The 25,816-nt window shown below is 42.6% G+C and overlaps 1 protein-coding gene across 5 annotated transcripts in view; it reads right to left on the bottom strand.

Moving 5' to 3' along the window:
* WLS (Wnt ligand secretion mediator) overlaps window positions 1-25,816 on the bottom strand; it is a 116,523-nt gene that overhangs the window by 13,707 nt on the left and 77,000 nt on the right. For 3 of the 5 annotated variants that reach the window (XM_061411637.1, XM_061411635.1, XM_061411633.1), the window contains 8 exons: window positions 24,451-24,612; window positions 23,389-23,525; window positions 17,777-17,945; window positions 15,801-15,898; window positions 15,378-15,441; window positions 12,951-13,094; window positions 12,411-12,479; window positions 5,167-5,250 (listed from right to left, as the gene is read on the bottom strand). In XM_061411637.1, coding sequence (XP_061267621.1) covers window positions 5,167-5,250; window positions 12,411-12,479; window positions 12,951-13,094; window positions 15,378-15,441; window positions 15,801-15,898; window positions 17,777-17,945; window positions 23,389-23,525; window positions 24,451-24,612 — 927 coding nt within the window. The remainder of the gene's footprint in view (window positions 1-5,166; window positions 5,251-12,410; window positions 12,480-12,950; window positions 13,095-15,377; window positions 15,442-15,800; window positions 15,899-17,776; window positions 17,946-23,388; window positions 23,526-24,450; window positions 24,613-25,816) is intronic. The other 2 variants (XM_061411634.1, XM_061411638.1) reach the window with 1 other exon arrangement.

The raw sequence follows: 25,816 nt of genomic DNA, 5'->3' as shown, positions 1-25,816 counted from the left end.
CCATATACCAAAAGTCTGTATAACTCATATGACTTACAGGGCCACCAGGAAGAATAAAGCTATAAGGGCAGGTATTTCCTTCTGGAAGACCTGGAGTGTCAGTTAACCAGGTTAATGAATTATAGACTTATCGCTTATTTACTTTTAGTTTGACCTTGGTCATACATAATTTTTCATTTTTGTGATTCATAAACAAACCACCATCACTAAGCTATTTCCTTTGGGAAATAATTCGCTATATGACATGCTCAGGGAAGTGTTAGCAAAACAGGATTTCACTAGTGATTTTAGAATAATGTACCAGCATTCAAGCTATTCAGGACTGCTTCTTAGAAACATCACCAAATGTCACTCTTCTTACTTTTAAGTACAGTACTTCCATGTGTATGGAAGATCTCATTTAGCCTTAATAACAGCTCTATGAGGTAGGCAGGTAACATCTCAACTCATGGGTAAACTGTGACACAGAGAGTATCTTGCCCGAGACTATTCAGCTGGAAAGTTGTGGCTCTGGCCCACCAAAGGAGGAGGGTGTTCCTAACTACTATACAACACAAGAGTAGGAATAGTGTCTTAAATAGGATGAGTCTCTCACTTAGAGAGACTAAGAGACCTGACTATTATGTCAGGTCAAATTTCCTTTGAAATTCACTTAATTGGGCATTATGCATATATTTATACAGTATATATATATAGAGAGAGTATATGTGCTTTATATATATACTATATATTAGTTTGTATATTTAAATCTATATAAAATATATATGCATGGTATATCTCAGATGTAGTAATGTTTGGTATATAACTGCATATACATGCAAAATACAATTTTACAGTAGAACCACTGAAATGAAATGCTTATGAGGGACACACTGGAGCCAAGACTGGCTGAAGAAACAGTAGATTCATGCCCCCTGCCCATGCCTGCTTCAGGACACGTGCACTTGTTTAGAATGGAGTTGCAGAATTACCCATACTCTTTAATTTGTAATCTCTAAATGCGTTATTTCCTGCTGAGGGCAAAGAGTTGAATTTGCATAACTGGACTGTATACATAACGTCACTCTACTGTTAGGAGACCCCATTGTGCTTTCCTCTCTCCTCTCTCAATTATTCATGCTTGAGACATCCTGAGCTCTGAGTACATTCCCACTAATACATACCACAACGAGCAGCCTCAACAGAGCAGGCCTTGTGAGTCCAAATCTTATGAATGCTAAGGCAAAGAGGTGACAGTCACGCTCTTTAAACTTCCAGAGAGAAAAATCAGGTAGCCCCAACCACAAAAAGAAAAAGGAAAATAATCTCCCCTCTACCTAAAGTCTTATTTCTAAAAGTCCCCGTTTTTCCTGATTTCACATTTGAACAATTTACTTTTGTGTGAAACCACCCAATTATACCCCTGTAGCCAAGTGAAGGTCAAATCCCTTTACACCCAGTAGTCTTGACAACCAGCATTCCACTTCACAACAAGATTTCCAGATCCCAGACACAGGCTCTCTTACTGGAAACATTTCCTCTATAAGTAACAGAATGAAGTGATGACATGCCCAACTGCCCCCCTTCCCCCCCAAAAAAAAAACAAACCTGCAGACTGGCTCTCTGGGAGTTTGCTACATATGACTTGACCTGAATGTCAGGTACCTGGAGTCCCCTTCATGAAGGTCAGTGACCTTCTTTCCTGCATTGCACTTCTGTTCCCTACTGCCTGCCACCTCTAAATGGAACGCCTCTTTCTTTTCCAGAGTGAAGGGACTAAAATACCAGACTGTGATGTGCCATCGCCCGGTTGCTATGACTGAGGCCATTAAAATGGCCGGCATTAAAAGACTGCACCTCAGTACCCAGCTACAAAGCCTCAAGGTCACCGCATTCCACAGCTTCCATCAGCCTTTCATTCCTGGCCTCAGAGCTTCAATATCCTGGCGAGATCCCCTCGCATTATATTTCATGGGGCTTAAATGCAAGCTCTCCCAGCAAGTCTGAGAGTATAATGGGAGTTTTTAATACATTCCTTTTACCTAAGGCTGGGATCTATTTCAAAAAGTTACCCAATAGGTTTCCTTTCAGGTGAGCTCATTGCTGAGACATTCCAAAATGACATTAAAAAATAAATCCTCTGATGACTGTATTAATACAGTACCTGGGACACTGAGAGTTATGCCTGAAAACGTCTTAGATATCTAAAAATAAACCTTAAAAAAAAAAAAAAAAGCCCAGCAGGAGGACTGTAAGGAGCTAATGGAATCCAAAAGACCTCATTGCTACCCTCTTAGAGTTGAAATCCACTCCAGGCTGACTGTTGACTGTTGCAGCAGATATAAAAAGCCAGCCACAGGCTGGAGCCCTGCTAGAAAATACTAGGGCAGTAGAATATCAATCTTTTTCTAAAAGCCACAAAGTCTGCAACTTGGAAGACTGGCCTCCTTTGCTTCAAAAAGGTGCACTGATTAAATATGTACAAGATAAATTTGGGCAACACATAGCCACCTTAAACACCAGCACAAAGTCCCTCTTGACTTCAGGTGGGAGGGACTCTGCAGAAAGCAAGTGGGGTGAGGTAGGGCTGTGGGGGATGACTTCAGCTTTCTAAAGTTGCAGAGAGGCTTTCCTGGCAGTCCAGTGGTTAAGACTCTGTGCTTCCACTACAGGGAGCACGGGTTCAATCCCTGGCTGGGAAACTGAGATCCTGCATGCCACACAACACAGCCAAAAATAAATAAATAAGAAACTAAAGTGGTAGAAATACATGCTGGGAACAAAAGTGCCCTTTCTTTTTGTCTCCCTGAGGACGTATCTTGGTAATACCTTTTAATCCTCAGCTACCTTCCTCAAGGTTCTGTTTCTCCAAGGGTGCGTCCTGCTCTCTCAGCCTTGCAGAACTAGCTGTATTACGTGTCACAGTGCATTACTGAGGGACTGGAGAACTAGAAAGCTTTTTGGTCACATGAGGGAATCAACCAAGGGATAAATCTGGCCTCAGACACCCTTGTTGGAGCCTCAGCTGGTTGAATAAAAAGCTTATTCAGAATTTGAAATATTTTTACTGCATTTGGAGTGGAAAGTGAAGTTTCCAAAGTTTTATAAACAAACAGTCTGATACAAACACAGCACTGTTATAGGTCAAAGCAAAGGTGGTGAACAGAACTTCCTAAGATATGTATGCGTATTTATTTTTTTCTACTCACTTCAGCCTTCAGCAGCAGCACTAGCTCTGCTGAGACATAGCCAACAGGGCTCTAGGGGTTAGAGGCACCCTTGAGTATCCCTGGATAGAATTCAAGGGGTCAATGAACTAGAGTGAGAAAAAATTATATCTTTATTCTCACCAGTCTCTAACTGAAAGGCTATCATTTCTTTCCATTGTGAATGTAAAAAATAAATTCCCATAGTATTAGCACCACCTGCAACTTTGTCTCCAATAGAAATCATATTTTCATATCAATTATACTACAGATCTGAAATATCTGTAAAAGTATAATTGCAAATATATACCATCTATCTGTATGATTCCCTTTTAAATCCAAGTATTCTGTTTACTTAAAAACACTCAAAGAAGAGGCTTTTGGATGTTTGGAAGGCCATGGCCTTCACCCAAGAACACACAAAAAGCTTAGGAGCCCCTCTCCTAAAAGGAAGCTTGCTAGCTGAATGGGGCAAGTCTTGTCGTAAGGCTATACCAGCACTACTAACATTCTTAATTTTAGCCAAATATAGGGATGACAGAGCAATTGGCAAAGAAAATCAGAAAGATCTGATTCTGGTCCCTAACTTACTGGACATCCTTTGACACAACATTCACCCTTGTTGCTATTCATAAGAGGACAGCTATTCATGCTCACAGTGTGCCAGGCAGTCCACAGATCCTTTTATAAGCATTACTTCATATGATCCCTACAGCCACCTACTTCAGGTGGTACTGTTACATCCATTTTATGGATAAGAAAATTAATCCTTGGAATTGTTAAGTAATCCATTCACAGCTCACCCAGTGGAAGACAGCATAAATGGGAAATGTCTCTAAGGCCATTAAATTTCATATTCTAGCAAACTGGGATATCCTACCTACCCAAAAGACTTGTGTGAAGCTCAAAAGAATGATAGATACCTAAGCTTCCCTGGTGGCTCAGATGGTAAAGAATCTGCCTGAATTCGGGAAACCTGGGTTCGATACCTGGGTTGCGAAGATCCCCTGGAAGAGGGCTTGGTAATCCACTCCAATATTCTTGCCTGGAGAATCCCCATGGACAGAGGAGCCTGGTGGGCTACAGTCCATGGGGTTGCAAAGAGTCAGACCAACTGAGCGACTAAGCACAGTACATGATTTAAACAGTACTTTTCACTTTTCAAAACAAGTTACTGATATTTAAAAATCATTATCATGACTGAGATTTTCAAGTATAGCAAAATTTTGAGTTTTGGAAATAACTAGCAAAAGGATCGGAGAAGGCAATGGCACCCCACTCCAATACTCTTGCCTGGAAAATCCATGGATGGAGGAGCCTGGTGGGCTACAGTCCATGGGGTCGCTAAGAGTCGGACACGACTGAGCGACTTCACTTTCACTTTTCACTTTCATGCACTGGAGAAGGAAATGGCAACCCACTCCAGTGTTTTTGCCTGGAGAATCCCAGGGACGGGGGAGCCTGGTGGGCTGCCATCTATGGGGTTGCACAGAGTCGGACACGACTGAAGCGACTCAGCAGCAGCAGCAAAAGGATAAAGCTCTATCAAGGGGACTTTTGAAATATATTTCATGTTGTAAACGGCAATATAATTATTATAAAGAATGGTGATGGACTGTAAAAGGATCTATGTTAATGCTAGATAAGGATCAAATCAAATTAATACTTGCTCATTGTTATTCTGCTACGGAGCTTGATAAGTTATTCTCTTAAGTGAATGAAACAAGTGCCCTTCAATCTAGCAGCAGGCTTTTATTTACTAACTTTTTCCTCCTATGAGACTGCACTGAAAGGAAAATTCAGTCTGCCTCTGGAAAAGTGATAACAAGTCCCAGATCAGAGCAGCCTAAAACAAATAGCTTGATGAGCTGCCCAGCATAACAACTTCTTCACTCCTTTCACAGTAGCTCCACAGAATTTGCTGTAAAGTAGAGGCACCTTTTCAGGACATTGTCATCCTGAGCTCTTTGGGTCCACTTACCTGACTAACAATGAAGAAGATGACAGTCATGGCAGCACAGGCCAAGGTGATAAGCATGAGGAACTTGAACCTGAAAATTAGCCCCTATTAGGAAAGAAAGAAAGCAGTTTTAACACTCTACCACCAATCCTTTTCTCAAAATATAAACCTATCAAAAGCTAATTTTAAAGAAATCTGTAAAACCAATCCCTAAGAGTGACAGTAAAATAATTTCACATAGTAACATTTCTCCTGCAGAGGTGAATGTGGCTGAAAAATTTATTGGGCCAAATATTTCCTAGCTTCTTATCTCTCATGAAACAGTGATACCAGAGCCTGGTAAATTACATTCACAGCACGTCATGAGGCTGCTAATTTCCCTGCTAAGCTGGTTATGCTTCTCTGCAAGGGTTCAAAGTTACCAAATCCAAGTTTTCTGCGGTTGTAATAAAATTCTGCTCCAGTGAACAAAAAGAAATGTGCATATTAATCAACATGAAGTGGATTTGGTTGCATTTTCTCATGTGTCATTCCAGTTCGAGACACGGGCAAAGCTTCTGAAAATACCCCTGCTTTCCTGAGAGGAGTACTGAGGGAACCCGTGTGTCTGGGAGAGAGGCCTCTTATTCAGGGGCTCTTATTTCTGCTGTCTATGGAAACCCTGTAGCTCTGCAGTTTCTGTTTCTCTTTTCACAAAGGAATGAGGCCCATGCCTCCAAGGAAGTGGCATGAGCCCAAGGGATCCCTGAAAAATTAAGAATGTGTTGCCTGCATCAGAGATGTCAGTCTGTCTAGGGTGTCTCTTGAATAGGGGCATGATCTGTAAACAAAGACCACTGAACTCTATGTGAGCACCTGCTGAATATTTTAGGGAAAAGTTGGCTAACTGAAATCAGATCACCTGGGCTGAATCCGACTCTAAAGGCTGATTCTCAGCAGGAGAATTTTAAATAAAGCCTCACTCCAAGCCAAATCCCAATTCTGCTATAGTCAGGTCTCCTATCTAGTTCGCACCCACATTCCATTCCAAAGCTGAAGAACCTGCTGAACAAGTTTACTCTTTATTGAGGATAGAAAGACATTTATACCACAGAAAACTCTAAGACCTAGATAAGCCAGAAAGCCAGATGCTTCTTAGAGCAGGATTTAGCCTTTTATTTTGCCCAGACAGCCTATAACACATGCGAATCTCTGTGTATTTGAAATAGAGGCTTCCATATCCCCCACATCTCCAGGCATAGTGGGGGCTGTGTGTGTGTGTTCTTATCAAGCAGGGGCCAGTGAGCACCAGTTCCTCAATGAGTCCAGAGATGTGCTGTTTCTGGTGAATCTGAAGTTCTTGCTTCGTCGCAAAAGAATTCAGACAGGTGATAGATAAGAAGTGAACTTAGTTAGAGAGGAATACTCTATAGACCGAGTGTGGGCTATCTCAGAAAATGAGAAAAACTTGGGAGAAACACAATCCACAGAGGGTGCTCCATTTCATAAGGCTTGAGAGTCCCCAAATAGGGCAGGGTTAGCTTTTATGAGTTGAGTAATTTCATAAGCTGATGAGTGGGAGGATTATTCCAATTATTTTGGGGAAAGGGTGGAGATTTCCAGGAATTGGGCCACCGCCCACTTTTTGGTCTTTTATGGTTAGCCTCAGAACTGTCCTGGTTCTAGTGGCTGTATTACTTAATGTGCTAACATATTACAATGAGCACATAATAAGGCTCATACCGGTCTTGGACACTGTTACTTCTAAGTTCTTGTCATGTTCTATGGCCATATCATTCTTTTAAAAGGCTGTGCCCTGCCCCTTTCCCTTCCATTTCATTCCCCCCTCAGTAGTTTTACACTCATATTCTTATGGGAAGCAGAGGGGCAACTGCCTTCTGTAACTGCTTCAAGGCTGAGTAGGGGTGTTGACCCTGCCTGTCAGGGAGTAAAAATCTCTGAGCGCCTGATCTAGGGGTTGCAGGGGCAGGAGAGAGTCTTGTTTTAAATTGGTATGGGCTGGAATCCTCATGTAGCCATCATCTTGATGTGGAACTGTTGTAACAGCTTCCATAGACTTTATATGAATCTCCTTGATGATGAAGCACTTTTTGTAACAGCAACAAAGTACAAAAATATCTATAAATGATAAAAGACTTAAAACCACAAGGTTAAACATCTGATTACAGTTTAATCAATAATGAAACTTGGTTACAGTAACCAGAATTACAAATGATTACATTTAAATTAACATATCAAATAATCCTAGTCAAATATTTCTCTTTGAGATACCTCAGGGACCCACTAAAGTATCCCAAAGTTAGCTGGAAATCAAAAGAACTTTAATTAAAATTCAATATTTTGGAAGCTTGTCAAAAAGTTTTAAAACACTTGATCAAATAAGATCTAAGTCACTGTGAGACAATATTTGTATCTTAACCAAAATGACAATAAAAGATTTTAAAGGCAAAGAAATTTTAAATCTGTTACCATAGGCAATTCAACATTTTAAGAAAACGTGTCCTTTTAACAAAGAGAAAGCCCAAATTCAGGTTCTGCACCAACTTACTTTTTAAATTAATTTACTCAATTACATGTATTCCAAACTTAGTCAATTCTGGCCATGCAATTTCCCTTTTCTCGGGGTCCAGTTTCCACAAACCCTCCATCACTGTCTGTATCCATCACTTTATTTTTTTCCATCCAGAAACAACTGGAAGACACACTTACTTTATTTTCCCTTAATAAAATGCAATCCCACTGCTCATAACTTTTTTACTGAAAACACACAACCCACTTTCCTTAAAAGCTTTTTTTCACATCGAGTTAATTTTCTTGTTGACAAATTTGTAAAAGACAGAATGAGGTCTTTTTTGACCTCTAATAAATCTAGGTACAATAAAGGTATTATATTTAATGTTGATGACACTAAACACATGTCTATATCAATCAAATCAATAAGTTTAGGCACCTCCAATCCCAGATATCTGTGTAGTACAGAAAATCTTACAGATGACATGAACCTGAACTTTGTTCTGGCCGGTTTTCTGAGTGTTTGTACTACTATAAGCACTTAATTTCCTTTTGGCAATACCATACATCTACAACACAGACACATACAAACACGCCAACACAGAGACCTCATAGTTCCCATTTCAAAATTTCAGCCCTGAGTCGGTTACAAAAATGTAAAATCCATCAGTTACAAGGGGTTGGATTCAAACTGGGCTTCCGGCAGCTGGAACAAATCAAGGTCACTTATCTAGATAGCTAAACTCTTTCTTACTGGTGTTTACAGAGAAGATACTTAGGATTTCCATTTATCCTTGACTAGTCAGTTCTAAATTACCTTACCCCCTTTTAAAAAATTTGCATTTAAAAAAGATGGCAGAGATAAGGGTTCCTGAAGACCACCAGGTAGGATTTGACGTATTACAGGGAGATTGGCATGGCACCAAAAGTCTGTATTTAATGAATTTTTAGATTAGGGGTTGGAGGCCTCATCGAACCTCTGATTTTATGGGGTACTGGTGCCTAGAAGGGAAGTGATTAGTTTCCTTTGAGGTGAGTTTTATAGGAGTGACAAATTTTGCCTTCCCTGGGATTTCCTATGGAAATCAGATTCTGAGGGAATATTTTGGATTGGATCATCCATGTCTTATATAATACACAGTCCAGTCAAAAACACTCCTTCGCTTTGGTCTTCAGAGAAAGAGTTACCCCTAAAGCTAAGAGAAAATCACTTCCCAATAATGGGTTAGGGGTATTCAGGCATGACAAGAAACTTGAAAATTTTAAGAGTCAAGTGCAAGTTAAAAGGGTGGTAAAATGTTTTAGTTTTAGCTTTCCTTCTGCAACAGAGCAGGTTTCAGGGGAAGGGGACCCAGTGTGAGAAGTCTGGACAGAGTTAGTGTTTCCCACATCCGCTAGAAATTGGACAAGCTCACCTGCTACAATGGTCACCTGTGGTACCTCCCACGTGATGATGACTGTCTCCTCCAAACGCTTGGGAGGTCCCAGGTCCTGTCAATCAACCACTGCCATGACTAGCATGGGGGACCTTCCTCACTTCCTTCAGAGCTGGGGGCAATCCCCTCCTCCAGTGACCCATCTTCTTACAAACTGGGCATGGCAGCTAGGGTGGAGGCTGGGACACGTCTCCACGGCATTCCTTGATCTAGTGTTTAGGGTTCCCACAGCTAAAACATGCTCCCTTTCCTGGTGGGAGTCTTCTGGGAGTACTTCTGGAGTAACCAGGAGGTGGGTTAGGTCTTGTCATGACAGCTGCCAAAAGCCTGGCTTGTTGTCCTTCCTTAAGTCAGGCATTTCTTCTTTTCCTCCTCAGCGTGCTCCTTATTGTTAAAAACACTGAAGGCTGGGCCTATAAGAAGATTGAGAGGGGTCTGGGGCCCCTTAAGTTTCTGAAGCTTCTGACAGATGTCAGGGGCTGACTGACTAATGAAGTAGGTTGCAAATAATCAAGTCTGAAATAGGGCTGGATTTTCATCTTTGACTTGGGTGATCTATTTAACCTTATCATAGTTAACAGGTTTAATTATGCATCATTTCATCCCTTTAATGAGGCAAAGGATCCCTACCAGCAAAACCAGGCTGGCCTGGCTGATAGTCCCAAATGGGATGCATTAGAGGCACGGCTGTCAGGCCAACAGGGTATCGATGTGGTTGGGCAATGTGTAATTCATCAGCATATTTTTGAGCCTGTGCCCCAATACGGGCCTTTTCCTCACTGATGCAGTAGTGGGAAAGGATAAAATTTAAAGGAAAGAGTCAGTACCTGGAATTCTTCAGTGAACCAGCTAGAGTCCTCTGAGAGTCTGCCTAAGCAGGTGAGGCACTGGTTAAGGTCAGACAAGGAATAAGGTGTGTGGACTCTGGGTAATTCCCTGAGGCATACCTACTATTTTCTGAAGGGGGCAAGGAGGCTTTGGCTGCATTTGTGTGTGGAAATGCAAACACGCTTTGCATTGTGTGTGGTGGAAGGGCAAAGACGCTTAACAGGCAGGGGAGAGGCTGAAGTTGGTGGAAGAGTACTGGGACTTGGGTCTTCTCTCTGGGGCTCCTGTTCTACCAGGGGTACCACTAGAGAGGGCTTTTGTGTAGTCCGAATGGGTCCCAGTCGGCAAGGTTCCCTAACATGGAAATTGAATAGCTCTGGGTTTTCTCTTAGGGCCATAAAAGCCTGTATAAGGAATTTCTATTTATTTTCCCTGACTTTTGCAAAATGATGTCTAACTGTAGGGTGGTACTATGACTAAGGCTCCCATTTTCTGGCCAGCCCTCATCATCCTGAAGTTTATACTTCAGGGGCCAGGCTTCATTACAAAAACAAATGAGCTCTTCTGTTTTAAAGAATCTAGAGGGCTTCCCTGGTGGCTCAGTGGTAGAGAATCCGCCTGCCAATCCAGGAGATGCAGGTTCGATCCCTGGTCTGAGAAGATCCCACAGCACCACAACTACTAAAGCCTGTCTCTAGAGTCCAGGAACCACAGCTGCTGAGCCCACATGCCACAACCAGTGAAGCCTGCATGCCCTAGAGCCCCGTGTTCCAACAAGAGAAACCGCTGCAATGAGAAGCCCTAGTACCACTACTAGAGAATAGATCCTGCTCACTGCAACTAGAGAAAAGCCCACATGGCAACAAAGGCCCAGGACAGTCAAAAATAAATAAATAAAATTACTTCTTAGAAAAAGAATCTAGAGAAAACAGGTCCCAGTGACTCAAAATGCACTGCAGGGGTGAGTTCTTGGGAATGGAGGAGGTGTTCCCCATCATTTCTTCAGGGAGAGAATGCTCCTATACCAGAGAGGAACACTTTCACTACAAGATCCCATGAGGGCTCTCTGAGAGTGGACTGGTTCCAAGTGCTCCTAACCACCTATCCTGTCCACTTTATCCACGACAAGTTAGCTACTCCCTGCTATGGCAGTAGTGGGGCCCGTGTCCTATCCTGACATCCATGGTACCCAGCTTGAGTGACCTTCCTGAAGGCTTCTCTATAGATTCTATAGATTAATCCCTGTGTTCCAGGTGATGCTGCTTTTGGAAGGATATCCTCATGGTTCTGCCTATGAGCTCAATAGCTAAGTTGTATCTGACTCTTTGTGACCCCATGGACTGTAGCCCGCCAGGCTCCTCTGTCCATGGGATTTCCCAGGCAAGAATACTGGAGTGAGTTACCATTTCCTCCTCCAGGGGATCTTCCCAACCCAGGGGTCAAACCTGCATCTCCTGTATTGGCAGACAGGTTCTTTACTACTGCACCACCAGGGAAGCCCCTTCATTACTCTAAGATCTATTTAAGTCCTAGCCTTTTTCTCTAAAAGGGTGGTTGTTAAGTTCTGGAAAACAGGCACTGGCCATTAAGGGAGATTGTGTGTGAAAAAGAAAAAAAATAAACCTCTTTCCCCTTCCTTTTTGAGGCCAGCATCCCTGGGGCTTCAGTGCCATCCTCCTCCTGTGCCTTCCCACACGTGCTCTGGTCAGCAGACAGTGGGCTGGGTGCAGGCACAGATATGGCAGCAGAGGTGGAGACATCATGACTGTAGGTAGGGGGAGAGAGGACCCCAGGACACTGGAAGGACATTCCCAATCACAGGACCCAAGCACAGCAAATGCAGGTCATTGCTGCATCATGCCACCCCAGAGGCATAACCATGTGTGCAACAACCAATCTCAAGTCCTCTGCCTTGACCTACAAGGGCAGGGTGGGGTCAGGTGGACCCTAGAGGAGGCCGGCCAACACCAGGAGGGTGAGGGCTATCACCAAGTGGAGCAGGACCAACCCCCGCCCTTCCAACACCCAGGGGTAAAAGGCACAAATGACCTACTATTTGAGGGAGCTCCCAACGGAACTGCAGCCTATGGTACAAACTCTTAGGCTATATTTCATATTTTTACACAACTGCACTTGTTAACAGTTACTTATATGGTGAATAAGGTAAACCCAAAGAGCAAACATCGTATGGCTCGATTCCCATCCTGTGAGGATGGCTGGAGACTTTCCCTGATGTGCCCTGTGCATATATAACAGTAAGAAGTGGAAGACCAAGTGGCAAGGTTTGAAAATGCCTGGCAGATCTCTCTTTCCCCATTTCCAGCAGAGTAAGGCAGCACCTCTCAAGTGCAAGGGAGGTGAGAGGCTAAGTCTAAAAGGCGACAGAGAAAGGAAGCAAAAGAGAGAGAGTAAGGCAGAGAGTGGGCAAGAAACGGCAGGAAGTAAGGTAGTGCCTCTTGAGTGGCATGGAGGCCAGAGGCTGAGGTTTACCCGATCCTCCTGGCTTGCTTCACCAATATGTTGCTGATGAATTTGAGGTTCTTGCTTTGTCTCTGAAATCTTTTGAGGCAAAGTGATAGACAAGAAATGGATTTATTTAGAGAAAAACACACTCCACAGACACAGTGTGGGCCATGGCAGAAGGGGAGAGGTGCTGAAATATGGTGTGGTTAGTTTTTATGGACTAGGTAAATTCATAAGCTAGAGAGTGGGAGGATTATTCCAATTATTTGGGGGAAGGGGTAAGGATTTCCAGGAACTGGGCCACCACCCACTTTTTGGTATTTTATGGGTTAGCCTCAGAACTGTCATGGTGCTGGTGGGTATGTCATTTAGCTTATACTGCTGCTGCTGCTGCTAAGTCACTTCAGTTGTGTCTGATTCTGTGTGACCCCGTAGACGGCAGCCCACTAGGCTCTGGAAGACAAATCTTCTGTCATCTTGGACGTAGTTGATTCTAACAGTTTTAGTCATGTCCTATGGCCATACCATTCTTTTACCATTCTGCCCTCGTCCCTGTTTCCTGCTCACCTCATAGTGTAGCCGCCGGACTTTGCTCATGGCTGGCAGGCTTGATTGCTTCCCGCTGATGTTCCGAAAAACCTGAAAGACCATGAAGCACAGAAACAGGAAGTAGAGGCAGAGGCAGATCCCAGCCACTATGATGAAGGCCATCTGATGGTGTCCAGTCAAGGAAATGGTCAGCTTGCCAAGGATTCAAGCACTTCACTCAAGAGTGACACTCTATGGCTCCAAATATGTAGGCAATTATCAGGAGGATAAAATATTAAAACCTGGCATTCTAATATCAACATTAGAGAGGTTTCTTGACATAAAGTACCAATGAGTGAAGAATGTTCCAAATAGTTTTCTAAGCTGGATAACACAAGGGACAGAACCCTGTTTTAGATATATAGACTCTAGGGTCCACCCTAGACCTACTAAATCAGAATCTGCCTTTAACAAGGTCCTAGGGAGAGTCATATGCACAGTAAGTTTGAAAAGCACTGAAGTATTGGATATTGGTTGTAAAATATTGATCAAGTAGAAAGCTGCATTAAAATCACCACAAAAGTAAAGATACAGGTGCCCAGGTCCCACTGCACATCTACAGAATCAGGTTTTCCAAGGGCTAGGAAACCAAGTATAATCATGTTTGCGAACCATTGGCCTAGTATCCAGATTTTTATGAGGAGGTTGAGGTGCCCTGGAATTTGGAGAGCATGGAGTGGGGGTTGGATGCAGTAGCAGCAACTACGCTATAACGGATGCTGAGCATGAGGCTGAAAGTACTGAAGTGAAACCTTCAAGATGAAGTTCTGTGGCAATCTTCTCTCAACACAAGAAAAATCTTGTCAGATGGAATGGGGAGCGAAGGACATATGGCCAAGGTGGGAGTTGAGGGTGGGGGCAATATACTCTGAGGTTGATCTTCAAAACTTAGTCTGACTATTAGCAAGGCTTGGGGTGGAGTGATCTGACTTGGGAGGCAAATGACCAGACTCCAACTTTTTTCTGCTATGACTCCAGGCCAAGCAGCATATTTTAAGAAAAAAATTAAACAAGGATGAACTCAGTATTTATATTTCACTAAAGTGAAAGTGTTAGTCACTCAGTTGTGTCCAACTCTGCGACCTCATGGATTGTAGCCCACCAAGCTTTTCTGTCCATGGAATTCTCCTGGCAAGAATACTGGAGTGGGTAGCCATTCCCTTCTCCAGGGATGGAATTCGGGTCTCCTGCAATGTAGGCAGATTCTTTACTGTCTGAGCCACCAGGGAAGCTCCATATTTCACTAAATAATATATTTAATGCAGTTTCTCTTTCTTTCCTTGGAGAAGGAAATGGCAACCCACTCTGGTACTCTTGCCTGGAGAATTCCATGGACAGAGGAGCCTGGCAGGCTACAGCCTATGGGGTTGCAAAGAGTTGGACACGATTGAGCGATTAACTACTACTACACTCCTTTCTAAAATCAATGGTGCCTTCAAATGAAGGGAAGAGTTACTTGCTGCAAGACTTGACCAATTATTTGCCTCCTTGGACCTCCAGCATTACTAAAAAATGAGGGGTTGAAGCAGACTAAGGATCATAAATAGTCCTCAGGTGGTACAGCTAACTTTTTTTGGTGGTGGGATGGTAGAAATGGGGAGCTCAATTCTCTCATCTTTAAAGCAATGATACTTTTGATCTAGTTTACTCACAAAGTTCTTGCGATACTAAGAAGCCAATATAAAGACCATGGCCGGACAAAGCTTATTTATCAGCATATGACAAGATATTCTCCATCAAGAAAGAATACAACTCAAGCCTTTCTCTCCTCTCCCTAGGACAGTCTTTTTTTCCTGAAGCACTTAACATATTATAGAGGAAGATAAAATGTTTAAATCCAGCATCCTAAAAGGGATAAGCTAAGATTGTCGCTTCTGCTTCATGAAGATGACTCAGAGAGTTTATGCCAACCAACCAGAAGCCTGGGTGACTCTTCTGGAACTAATCACCTTAGCCTTATCTCCACTTGGTCTTGGAAATGAATAGCAGCGGCATGGGATGCCAGCACACCAAGGTCACTGTAAGAAGTCTGGCACACAGACGACGTCAGTAACGGGGGCCCTGAGATGAACCTCTGTGGCTGCAGGGAAAAACCAGTCATGCTTCAGTCTGTGGTAAACAAGTACATAATAGAGCATTTAGACAGGCAGCGGCAAGACTAGCCACTCCAATCCCTCGGCTGTGTGGACTTGCTGCAACCTCCTTGTTTTGCCTGCTCTCACCCAGGCTTGAAAGCGAGCATTAATTCTCCTCATTATTTGCCTTAATTGTGCTGTTATCATTGGTCTGAAGATCAAAGCCCCGGCTGAGTACTCATGGAGAGCATCAGTGAGACTTAGAAAATGATCTTGGGGACCAGGCGGCTACGGGAAGAAATAAAACCCTGAGCCCATCAAGGAAGGATACAGCCAGTTCTGTTCCGACATCTGTAGTCCAGATACTGTAGAAGGGATTCGTGAGTTGTACCCCTCTACAAAGAGAAATGAGGCGGAAAGGCAAGACACAATTAATACAGAGGCAAAGGGGAGCTTTCCTTTCTATACACTCTCAGCTTTTCAGCCAGAGGGGTGGTGTCTGTATTCAGACTAAGTCGCAGAGGATGTAGAGAGAAACAGAGTTTGAAGAATACGATTAGCTCAAATATTTTGTATCTCTAACGAGCTCTGTCTCTTAATCCCAGTGCTAACCTGAGGATGTGGTCATGTCCATGCTTTCATCCTACAGGCTCCCAATCACCTCCTCCGCCTTTTCAGATACTTTTTCTAAAGAGCTGAGAGTGAACCTGGTGACATGCATTTCCGTCCAGAGTTCCACAGGCCCCCTGCTTACCTCTCACACATGTCAAATATGAAAAGGCAGAAAGAGCCAACAGCAATTGGTCCGACTTGCTTCCAATACCCTGCTATATGATTCCGCTCATGCTGGTCCTGAGGAAAACCAAGTTGAGAAATGAGAAAAAGATAGGGGAAAGCAAAGCAGTTCTACAGGTGAGTCAGTCATCCAGCAATCCTTGCTGCCTATCTGCTGTGCATCAAATCATGATATAGATGAAAACAACAGCAGCAGCAGCACAGTGCTAACAAATGGAAAACATTTCTCTCAATTGCACATAGTTTTTGATTTTTTTAAAAAATTACATCACAGAGACTTATCAATTCTTTCTCAACATCTTCCAGAAATTATCTAAATAACTGATCCATTTGTTCTTTTGCTTTCATAAATACTTTGACCTAACCACCAGATCACTGACCCTCACCTCTTAATAAGGTCTTCAGCTAAGGACAAAAGATGTTGGGAGTAGCGGTTTGGGACTTCAAAGGGGATGAAGGCAATTCACATGGAGATAAAAAAGCAAACGTTTGGTAAACAAATGTTTGCTGGGCCATGCTGAGACAATAAGACAGGGCGTAAACTGATCTTTAAGGCCCTGCCTTGAGTTTTCCACCACCACCCAGCCCATATGCTTTGCAGATACCTCTGGTGATAGCTCTTTTCAGGGAAACAGGTCATCTACCAAAATTCGTTTAGGCAGTTAAGGGGAAGGTCAAAGTTTCTTCCTGTCTTTTTTTTTTTTTTTTGCTCTACTGGGTTTTCGTTTCTGCTGGGCCTTTGCTCAGTTGCGACAAGCAGAGGCCACTCTCTAGCTGTGATGTGTGGGCTTCTTACTGCGGCGGCTTCTCTTTGGCGGAGCATGGGCTCTAGGGCACGAGGGCTTCAGTAGTTGCGGCATGTGGGCTCAGTAGTTGTATCTCCCGGGCTCTAGAGCACAGGCTCAATAGTTGTGGCACACAGGCTCAGTTGTTCCAAGGTGTGTGGGATTTTCCCACATCAGAAATTGAACCCATGTCTGCTGCACTGGCAAGCTGATTCTTTACTACTGAGTCACCAGGGAAGCCCTTTTCCAGTCTTTTGAACCTTGATTGTTTTCAGCTAGAAATAATTCATGCACCAAAGAGATATTTTGATTTGTGGTAGCAAATTTCGCTCCCTTACATACCTTAGGGAGTAGAAGTTCTGTGATCCACAAAAGAACCCTTTCAGATTTAAATTTCGATGTGACTTATCACCAGTCTTTTTTAAGGTGGGGTAGTTCCCAGAAGGCAAAATAAAGACTCGAAAGCATTAAAATATGTCAAGTGTAAGAGGTTTCTTTCAGTTAGGAAAACAGACAGTCCCCTCCATTCCCATCCATGCTGACGAGGACTTGTGGTCAGTGCAGCTGCTGGAGGACCCCCAGTGCCACCCAGCTGTAAGGAAAAGCCTCTTTTTCCTCTCACTGCTCTCCTGGAAGGGCTGCAAGGCTTCAGAAGCCATATAATGGAATTTAAAATAGTCCGTGCTACTACGAGGCTCATGTGCCTAACCCAAGGACCAGGCTCCAGCTGGCATATCATCCTAGCCACAGCGTGACGGCTGCACCATTCTTATTTTTATCCACGGTATCATCAATCCCTCTATTTGGTGTCTGTGCAAACTGACACCAGAGAGGTCAGCATTTCTGGGTAACAGGGGTTACTAGGCCACCTGAACTCACTGCCAGCTGGAAAGTGCCTGGCCCACATTCTCTGGTGGTTACCTTGGTCCTGGGGACAAGCAGAGCTGGAGTCCAAGGGCAAGAAATGTTGATAATCATTAACGTTTGCGCATCTACTTTATGCTAAATATTTACTCACATTATCTCATCTAAACCTCACAAAAACCCTACACTAATATTAGCCTTTAAAACCCATTTTATAGACGAGGAACCTGAGATTGAGAGCAATTAAGTCACGTGGCAGCTAGTTTATAAGTGGTAATGCACTTACCATCATGTGCTCACCACAGAAGATGATCCAGAAGGAGAGAAGCATTGCGTAGAAGATGCCCTGTCGGATATCACCAAACAAGAGCATCCAGGTCCAGTCAAACCCAATGGAAAACCACTCCACTGGGATGTTGATAAAAGTCATGGAAATCCCAAGGGCAAAGATGACTCTGATGGTGAGAAAACATGAGGAAAACGATTTTATTTACCTGGAAGGCAAAACATTTTTAATTTAAAGGTCAAAACTCAGTTTTGGGAAATGAAATGCTCCATATTGGCACTGAAGCCATGTGATCAGTTTCTTTGCTCTCATTGTAATGTGTATCTACACGCAGAAGTAAGTGTCTTCTTTCATTGGCACGACTGCAGAATGAAGGACTGTTACATTAATCCTTCTACACAGTAATTGAACCTAACCTGAATGCTCTGAACTTTATCTTGGTGCCATCTCAGATCAAGTGCTTCCTAAATGTTTTCACCCTCCCTTGCCTTCTTACACAGACCTCATTGAATATACCAATAATTATCCTCTCTTACCTATTCAGGGTATCATTAACCTGATCATTAAGAACACTCATTATTATGATATTCTCAGCAACTATGAATTATACAAGCATTTTAATTTCAATAACACGTGACTTCAAATGATATGAAATACAAATTATTTTAGCTGCTTGTTTCATTTTTATATTGCTTTTCTCCCATTAATTGCCACTCCCTATCAAAATTTCATTTATTTTGTACGATTTATCCATACTTTCATTCATACCCATGTGTTATTAAACACAAATCATGTATCAGGCATTTTGTTAGGGCCATGGATACCTAAATGGATAGGACCAGTTCTTTCCTTTATGGATATTCAGTAGCTGAACCAGATAAAATGTGATAAGCAATATGATAGACGAGTACAACAGATTGCTACCAGGACTTCTTACTTTGACAGAGACAGAAATTAAGCTGAGTTGTAAATCAAGGTTAGGGAGGTGGAAGGGCATTCCAAACAGAGGGAAGAGCCTGGATGAAGCCTAGAAGAGTCTGAAGCATTTGGGGATCTGACTATGGAACATATCAGGAAATGATAGGCCATGAGACCAGAGAAATATATATAAAAAGGCTGAGCTGGTAAAGAAACTTGCATACCTTTTTAGAGAATTTGATATTTATCCTGAAAGGACTGAGGATCCAATAAGAAGGTTAAAAAATGGAGCAGCATCATTTCATTCATTCATTCAACAAATTCATATTTATTGAGTTCCTACTGTGTGCCAGTCACTATTCTAGATGCTGGGGACATAGAAGTAAACAAAGTAGGCAATGATCCTGCTCTAGTGATGCTTGTATTCAGAGGGGGTGAGCAGAGGGGTAGAGAGAGAATGATAATAAATAGAGAATAAGTATTATGAAGAAGTATAAAAAAAGCCAAGTGGGAGAATGGAGTGTGATGGGAGGCAATTTAAATAAGGTAGATGGGGGAAAGCCTATAAGACAGAAATTATACTAGGGCTGAAGGAAATGAGTCATTGAGCCACAAAGATATCTGGGAAGAAGCATTTCAGATGAAGAGGACAGCAAGTGCAAAGGCCCTAAAGAGAGTGCATGCTGGTCATGTCTGAGCACCATCAAGGTGGATGGCCCATGGTGAAGAGAACAGGAGATAAAATTAGAGGTGGTGAAGAGCCAGATCACCGAGGGTTTATAGGCTAGAGTAAAGGAAATGAAAAGCCAACAGAGAGCTTTGAACAGAGCAGTGAAGTGATCTAATTTCTACTTAAAAGAAAAAGCCTGGCTGCTGTGTGAATAGACTGCAGGAAATAAAATGATGGAAATAAGAGGTGCAGTTAAGAGGCTATTTCAATAATCCAGGTGAGAAATAAGAAATCAGGGTTAGATCAGGGTGGTAGATATGGAAATGGTGAGAATTTCCTGGCGTGTTGGAAGAGGGGTGTGAATAAAAGTGGAGTAAAGGATGCCTCCTACATATCTGATCAGCTGCTCCTAAGCAGCTGAAAGGACAGAGTTGCTATTTTCTAAGATGAAGATGCCCCAAAGAGCAGCAAGTTTGAAGTGGGAGGAAAACAAGTGTTTTTCTTTGTATGTGGTACATTTTTATGTAAATGAAGGTGTTAATGGATGGAATACTAGGGTCCAAAGTTGGGAGTAGCTGAAGTTGACCATGTACACAAAGAGCATCAGAGTACAGAAGGTTTTTAAGACCACAAGACTAGATGAGATCACTGGGGAAACAAACGTAGCTAGGAAAGAGAAGAAGTTCAAATGTGGCAGGAAGGGGACCCCTTCCAGGGCCCGAAACTGGGCTCTTGTCTAACACTTGGAAATGAATTATCCGAGGAGACACATGTGCTGGCAAAGCAAGAGATGTGTCTCTTCAGACAATTCATTTCCGAGTGCTAGATAAGAGCCCAGTTTTGGGCCCTGGAAGGGGTCCCCCTTTCTGCAACACAAAGACAGAGCCTCAGCTCCGAAGCTTAAGAGGTTGGAAAGATCACTGGAAACAGCCATGGAGAATGACTGACAGTCAGCAAAAGAGAGAATAACAGTGAGAATGTGGAAGAGGCTCTATGAAAAAAAAAAGGGACTGATCAGCTACACCAAATGCTGACACTTCAATTCAGTTCAGTTGCTCAGTCTGTCCAACTCTTTGTGACCCCATGGACTGCAGCACACCAGGACTCCCTGTCCATCACCAACTCTTGGAGCTTGCTCAAACTCATGTCCATCGACTCAGTGATGCCATACAACCATATCATCCTCTGTCATCCCCTTCTCCTCTCGCCTTCAATTCTTCCCAGCATCAGGGTCTTTTCCAAGGAGTCAGTTCTTACCATCAGGTGGCCAAAGTACTGGAGCTTCAGCATCAGTCCTTCCAAAGAAGATTCAGGACTGATTTCCTTTAGGATGGACTGGTTGGATCTCCTTGCAGTCCAAGGGACTCTCAAGAGTCTTCTCCAACACCACAGTTCAAAAGCATCAATTCTTTGGTGCTCAGTTTTCTTTATAATTGTACTCTCACATTCTGCAGGGAGATCCAACCAGTCCATTCTAAAGGAGATCAGCCCTGGGTGTTCTTTGGAAGGAATGATGCTAAAGCTGAAACTCCAGTACTTTGGCCACCTCATGTGAAGAGTTGACTCATTGGAAAACACTCTGATGCTGGGAGGGATTGGGGGCAGGAGGAGAAGGGGATGACAGAGGATGAGATGGCTGGATGGCATCACTGACTCAATGGACGTGAGTCTGAGTGAACTCCAGGAGTTGGTGATGGACAGGGGGGCCTGGCATGCTGCAATTCATGGGGTCACAAAGAGTTGGACATGACTGAGTGACTGAACTGAACTGGAGAAACCACAGCTTTGACTAGACAGACCCTTGTTGGCAAAGTAATGTCTCTGCTTTTTAATATGCTGTCTAGGTTGGTCATATCTTTTCTTCCAAGAAGTAAGCATCTTTTACTTTCATGACTGCAGTCACCATCTGCAGTTATTTTGGAGCCCCCAAAAATAAAGTTGGTCACTGGTTCCATTGTTTCCCCATCTACTTTTGAAGTGATGGGATCGGATGCCATGATCTTAGTTTTCTGAATGTTGACTTTTAAGCCAACTTTTTCACTTTCCTCTTTCACTTTCATTAAGAGGCTCTTTAGTTATTCTTTGCTTTCTGCCATCTGTGTATTTGAGGTTATTGATATTTCTCCCAGCAATCTTGATTCCAGCTTGTGCTTCATCCAGCCCAGCATTTCACATGATGTACTCTGCATATAAGTTAAATAAGCAGGGTGACAGTATATAGCCTTGACGTACTCCTTTTCCTATCTGGAACCAGTCTGTTGTTCCATGTCCAGTTCTAGCTGTTGCTTCCTCACCTGCATACAGATTTCTCAGGAGGCAGGTAAGGTGGTCTGGTATTCCTATTTCTTTAAGAATTTTCTACAGTTTGCTGTGATCTACACAGTCAAAGGTTTTAGCATAGTCAATAAAGCATAAGTAGATATTTTTCTGGAATTCTCTTGCTTTTTCGATGATCCAATGGATGTTGGCAATTTGATCTCTGGTTCCTATGCCTTTTCTAAATCCAGCTTGAACATCTGGAAGTTCATGGTTCATGTACTGTTAAAGCCTGGCTTGGAGAATTTTGAGCATTACTTTGCTAGCGTGTGAGATGAGCAATTGTGCGGTAGTTTGAACATTCTTTGGCTTTGCCTTTCTTTGGGATTGGAATCAAAACTGACCTTTTCCAGTCCTGTGGCCACTGCTGAGTTTTCCAAATTTGCTGGCATACTGAGTGCAGCACTTTCACAGCATCATCTTTTAGGATTTGAAATAGCTGAACTGGAATTCCGTCACCTCCACTAGCTTTGTTCGTAGGGATGCTTCCTAAGGCCCACTTCACTTTGCATTCCAGGATGTCTGGCGGTGGGTGAGTGATCACCGTGGTTATCTGGGTCATAAAGATCTTTTTTGTATACTTCTTCTGTGTGTTCTTGCCACCTCTTCTTAATATCTTCTGCTTCTGTTAAGTACATACCATTTCTGTCCTTTATTGAGCCCATCTTTGCATGAAATGCTCCCTTCATATCTCTAAGTTTCTTGAAGAGATGTCTAGTCTTTCCCATTCTGTTGTTTTCCTCTACTTCTTTGCATTGATCACTGATGAAGGCTTTCTTATCTCTCCTTCCTATTGTCTGGAACTCTTCAACCAGACAGGTATATCTTTCCTTTTCTCCTTTGCCTTTCGCTTCTCTTCTTTTCTCAGCTACTTGTAAGGCCTCCTCAGACAACCCTTTTGCCTTTTTGCACTTCTTTTTCTTAGGGATGATCTTGATCCCTGCCTCCTGTACAATGTCATGAACCTCTGTCAGTAATTCTTCAGGCACTCTGTCTATCAGATCTATTCCCTTAAATCTATTTGTCACTTTCACTGTACAATCATAAGGGATTTGATTTAGGTCATATAGTGGATGTGACCTAAATGCTGACAACGAGTCAAGAAAAGTGAGGACTGAGGACTTCATTTGGAAGGTGGGGGTCATTGGTGACCCTATTAAGAACAATTTTAATAAGGGGTAGAAGGGGCTCAAGAAAAAACAGAAGACATATACACAAGATTTTTGAGGAATTTTGTTGTAAAGATCAGCTGAAAAATGATGCAGTAGCTTTGAGGGGAAGTACAAAGAGTTCTAACTATGAATGGGGATGGAAGAGTGTATTTGTATATTAATGGGAATAATCCAACAGAAAACAAAAAGTCAATACTGTGGGAGAGAAAGGGGCTATCTCTACAGGAAAAGCATCCTTGCTGAGAGGTGCTGAGAGGGGTTGGGATTAGTGAGCAACAATACAGTTCATCCACTGTATCAGAGAAATGTATCTGATGCAGAATGTGAAAGAGCAAAGATAGAACAGAGAGCTGGAAATATGAGAGCAGTAGAACCCTTAGGATTTAACAATCATTTGCATGTAAAAGCTGAAGGAGAAAAAGGAGTCAAATCTCCAGTCCAAAGAACACACTGACCACTTGAACTAGACTCCCAGCAACAGGTCCACGGCAGGCTGTGCCAGTGTTTCTTAAGAGTGCTGCAAAATCAGCTCTTACTTTTCTAGGAGGACTGGGGGTCGAGACATCATGGTGATCCTCCTCCAATACCACACCATAATGATGAAGATGCTGGGTGTAAGGAAGGTCTTCATGGCAAACCACACCTTGGTGAAGCCTCCATTCTGGTGAATTCCCTAGATAGAGACCAATCATAATTTTTTTTTTGTTTTTTTTTTAATTCAATCATAATTTTTAAGGTCAATATATCTTGGTGTTATTTTCTACCAGCAGACGCATTTTGAAGAGCAGTAAGTGGAGATCTTTATTGCTGAACTTCCAAGATCAAGAGCTTTAACATTCACAGCAGGTAACGCCCTCACACTCCCCTCAACCCCTCCTCAGGCACTGTATAAAACTAAATCAAAAGGCATGAAGATAGCCTCACTCTATCCTAAGGGAATGATTAGGAACATGATCAAAGATTTTTCTCCAAGGTTTTCATTGAAAAATTGGAGCTATCTTAGATACCCCAAATGACAGCACTGGCATAATGTGTTAAGGTGAATACATACTGTGGAAAGCTAAGCAGTACCACAAAGTATATTTACATTATATTTATAATATACCATTACATTTAAAAAAGCAAAGAATGGAAGAGTTAGTTGAATATGATCCCCTCCCTTTTTTTAAGAGAAGGATTGAGCTCAGTCTCTCAGTTGTGTTTCTTTGTGACCCCATGGACTGTAGCCCACTGGGCTCTTCTGTCCATGGAATTTTCCAGGCAAGAATACTGGAGTGGGTTGCCATTTCCTTCTCTAGAAGGGAACAATTTAAAATATATTCATATATACACACACAGAAAAAAATCAAGAAGGAGATAATAGCAAAACCTCGAAATGGTTATTTCTCAAGATGGTAGGATATTACAGATAACTTTCATGTTCTATGGTGTGTTTATCTGTGCTTATAATTTTCTACAATAAATGTGCAGTTGCTTTTTAGATTTAAAAAACCTAAAATAGGTTTAAAAAATCTACTCCACATTATACTTTTTTCCCTACTAAAAAGACAAAATGGTAAGAACCTATACCACAACTGTGATCAATCAGATTCACTTACCACCAGCCGAATATCCTTTATCTCTCCAATCCCAACGTTGATTTTCTTCTTCTCATTCACAGGCAGCCGGATATTTAGAAGGTAATACTTATGAGCCACAGACCCAATTTCCATGAAAGGAAGGACATCACATTCATAGTAACGGCCCTCATGTTCTAGGGTCTGGAAGAAGAGTAGAGGGTTTGAGGCAAGGTCACCATTTCCAATAAACTGTGTCTGAATTGTCTTGCCTTTGACTCATATCACCAATTCTAAAAAGCTAAGGCTGAAATGTATACTTCAGAGGTACATATAATAGGGTGCTGCTGCTGCTAAGTCGCTTCAGTCGTGTCCGACTCTGTGTGACCCCATAGACGGCAGCCCACCAGGCCCTGCCGTCCCTGGGATTCTCCAGGCAAGAACACTGGAGTGGGTTGCCATTTCCTTCTCCAATGCAGGAAAGTGAAAAGTGAAAGTGAAGTCGCTCAGTCGTGTCCAATTCTTAGCGACCCCATGGACTGCAGCCTACCAGGCTCCTCCGTCCATGGGATTTTCCAGGCAAGAGTACTGGAGTGGGGTGCCATTGCCTTCTCCACACATAATAGTGTACATGGGTTTATATAAGCTGCCACCCTCCCTCCCCAAAATAAAACCCAGCCACATTTGAGGTGGAACCAGAAATCTCAGGTAACGAGCAGGGGTTTCTTCTATTTCAACACCTTTCTCAGCTCTGCAATCCTTCTTACAGCCTCACATCAGACTAGCCTGGTCTATAAGGGCTATACGAACTTTTAATTTGCAGCATACTATCAGATACTGTATAGCTTTGTGGAACAGTCAACTCCTTAAATGTTCAGGAGGAAGTCCTTGCTAATATCCATCACATTCTTGTATCATGGTCACTAATAAGTATGTAAATATACATAGTTTTGGCCTGTAGGAGATGCTACAATAAGCAGGAAATACCTACTTTTTATTGATTTGACCAAAAAAATAGAAGAAGCAACTCAAAGAGCCTTGGAATTTGGGGAAGATACAAAGAGATGAGGGGAATAATGAGATTAGGTTGAATGAGATGACCACTTGGAATTTTCTGCCTTTAAATCTTTCTAACTGCCCAAGAGACAAAATGGCAGAAGGGAGCAGAAACTAAATAAACATTTAACACAGTTTCTAGGAAGTCCTTTTTACCTTTTAAAGCTGGCTTAAAACTCAATTTTAAAAAATCTAAGATCATGGCATCAGTCCTATCACTTCATGGCAAACAGAAGGGGAAAAGGTGGAAGCAGTGACAGATTTCCTCTTCTTGGGCTCTAAAATCACTTTAGATGGTGACTGCAGCCATGAATTAGAAGACGACTGCTTCTGTGCAGGAAAGTCATGACAA

The sequence above is a fragment of the Bos javanicus genome, chromosome 3 (genome assembly GCF_032452875.1).
Source record: "Bos javanicus breed banteng chromosome 3, ARS-OSU_banteng_1.0, whole genome shotgun sequence".
NCBI classification, from domain to species: domain Eukaryota; kingdom Metazoa; phylum Chordata; class Mammalia; order Artiodactyla; family Bovidae; genus Bos; species Bos javanicus.
This window is presented reverse-complemented; position numbering and strand designations above follow the sequence as displayed.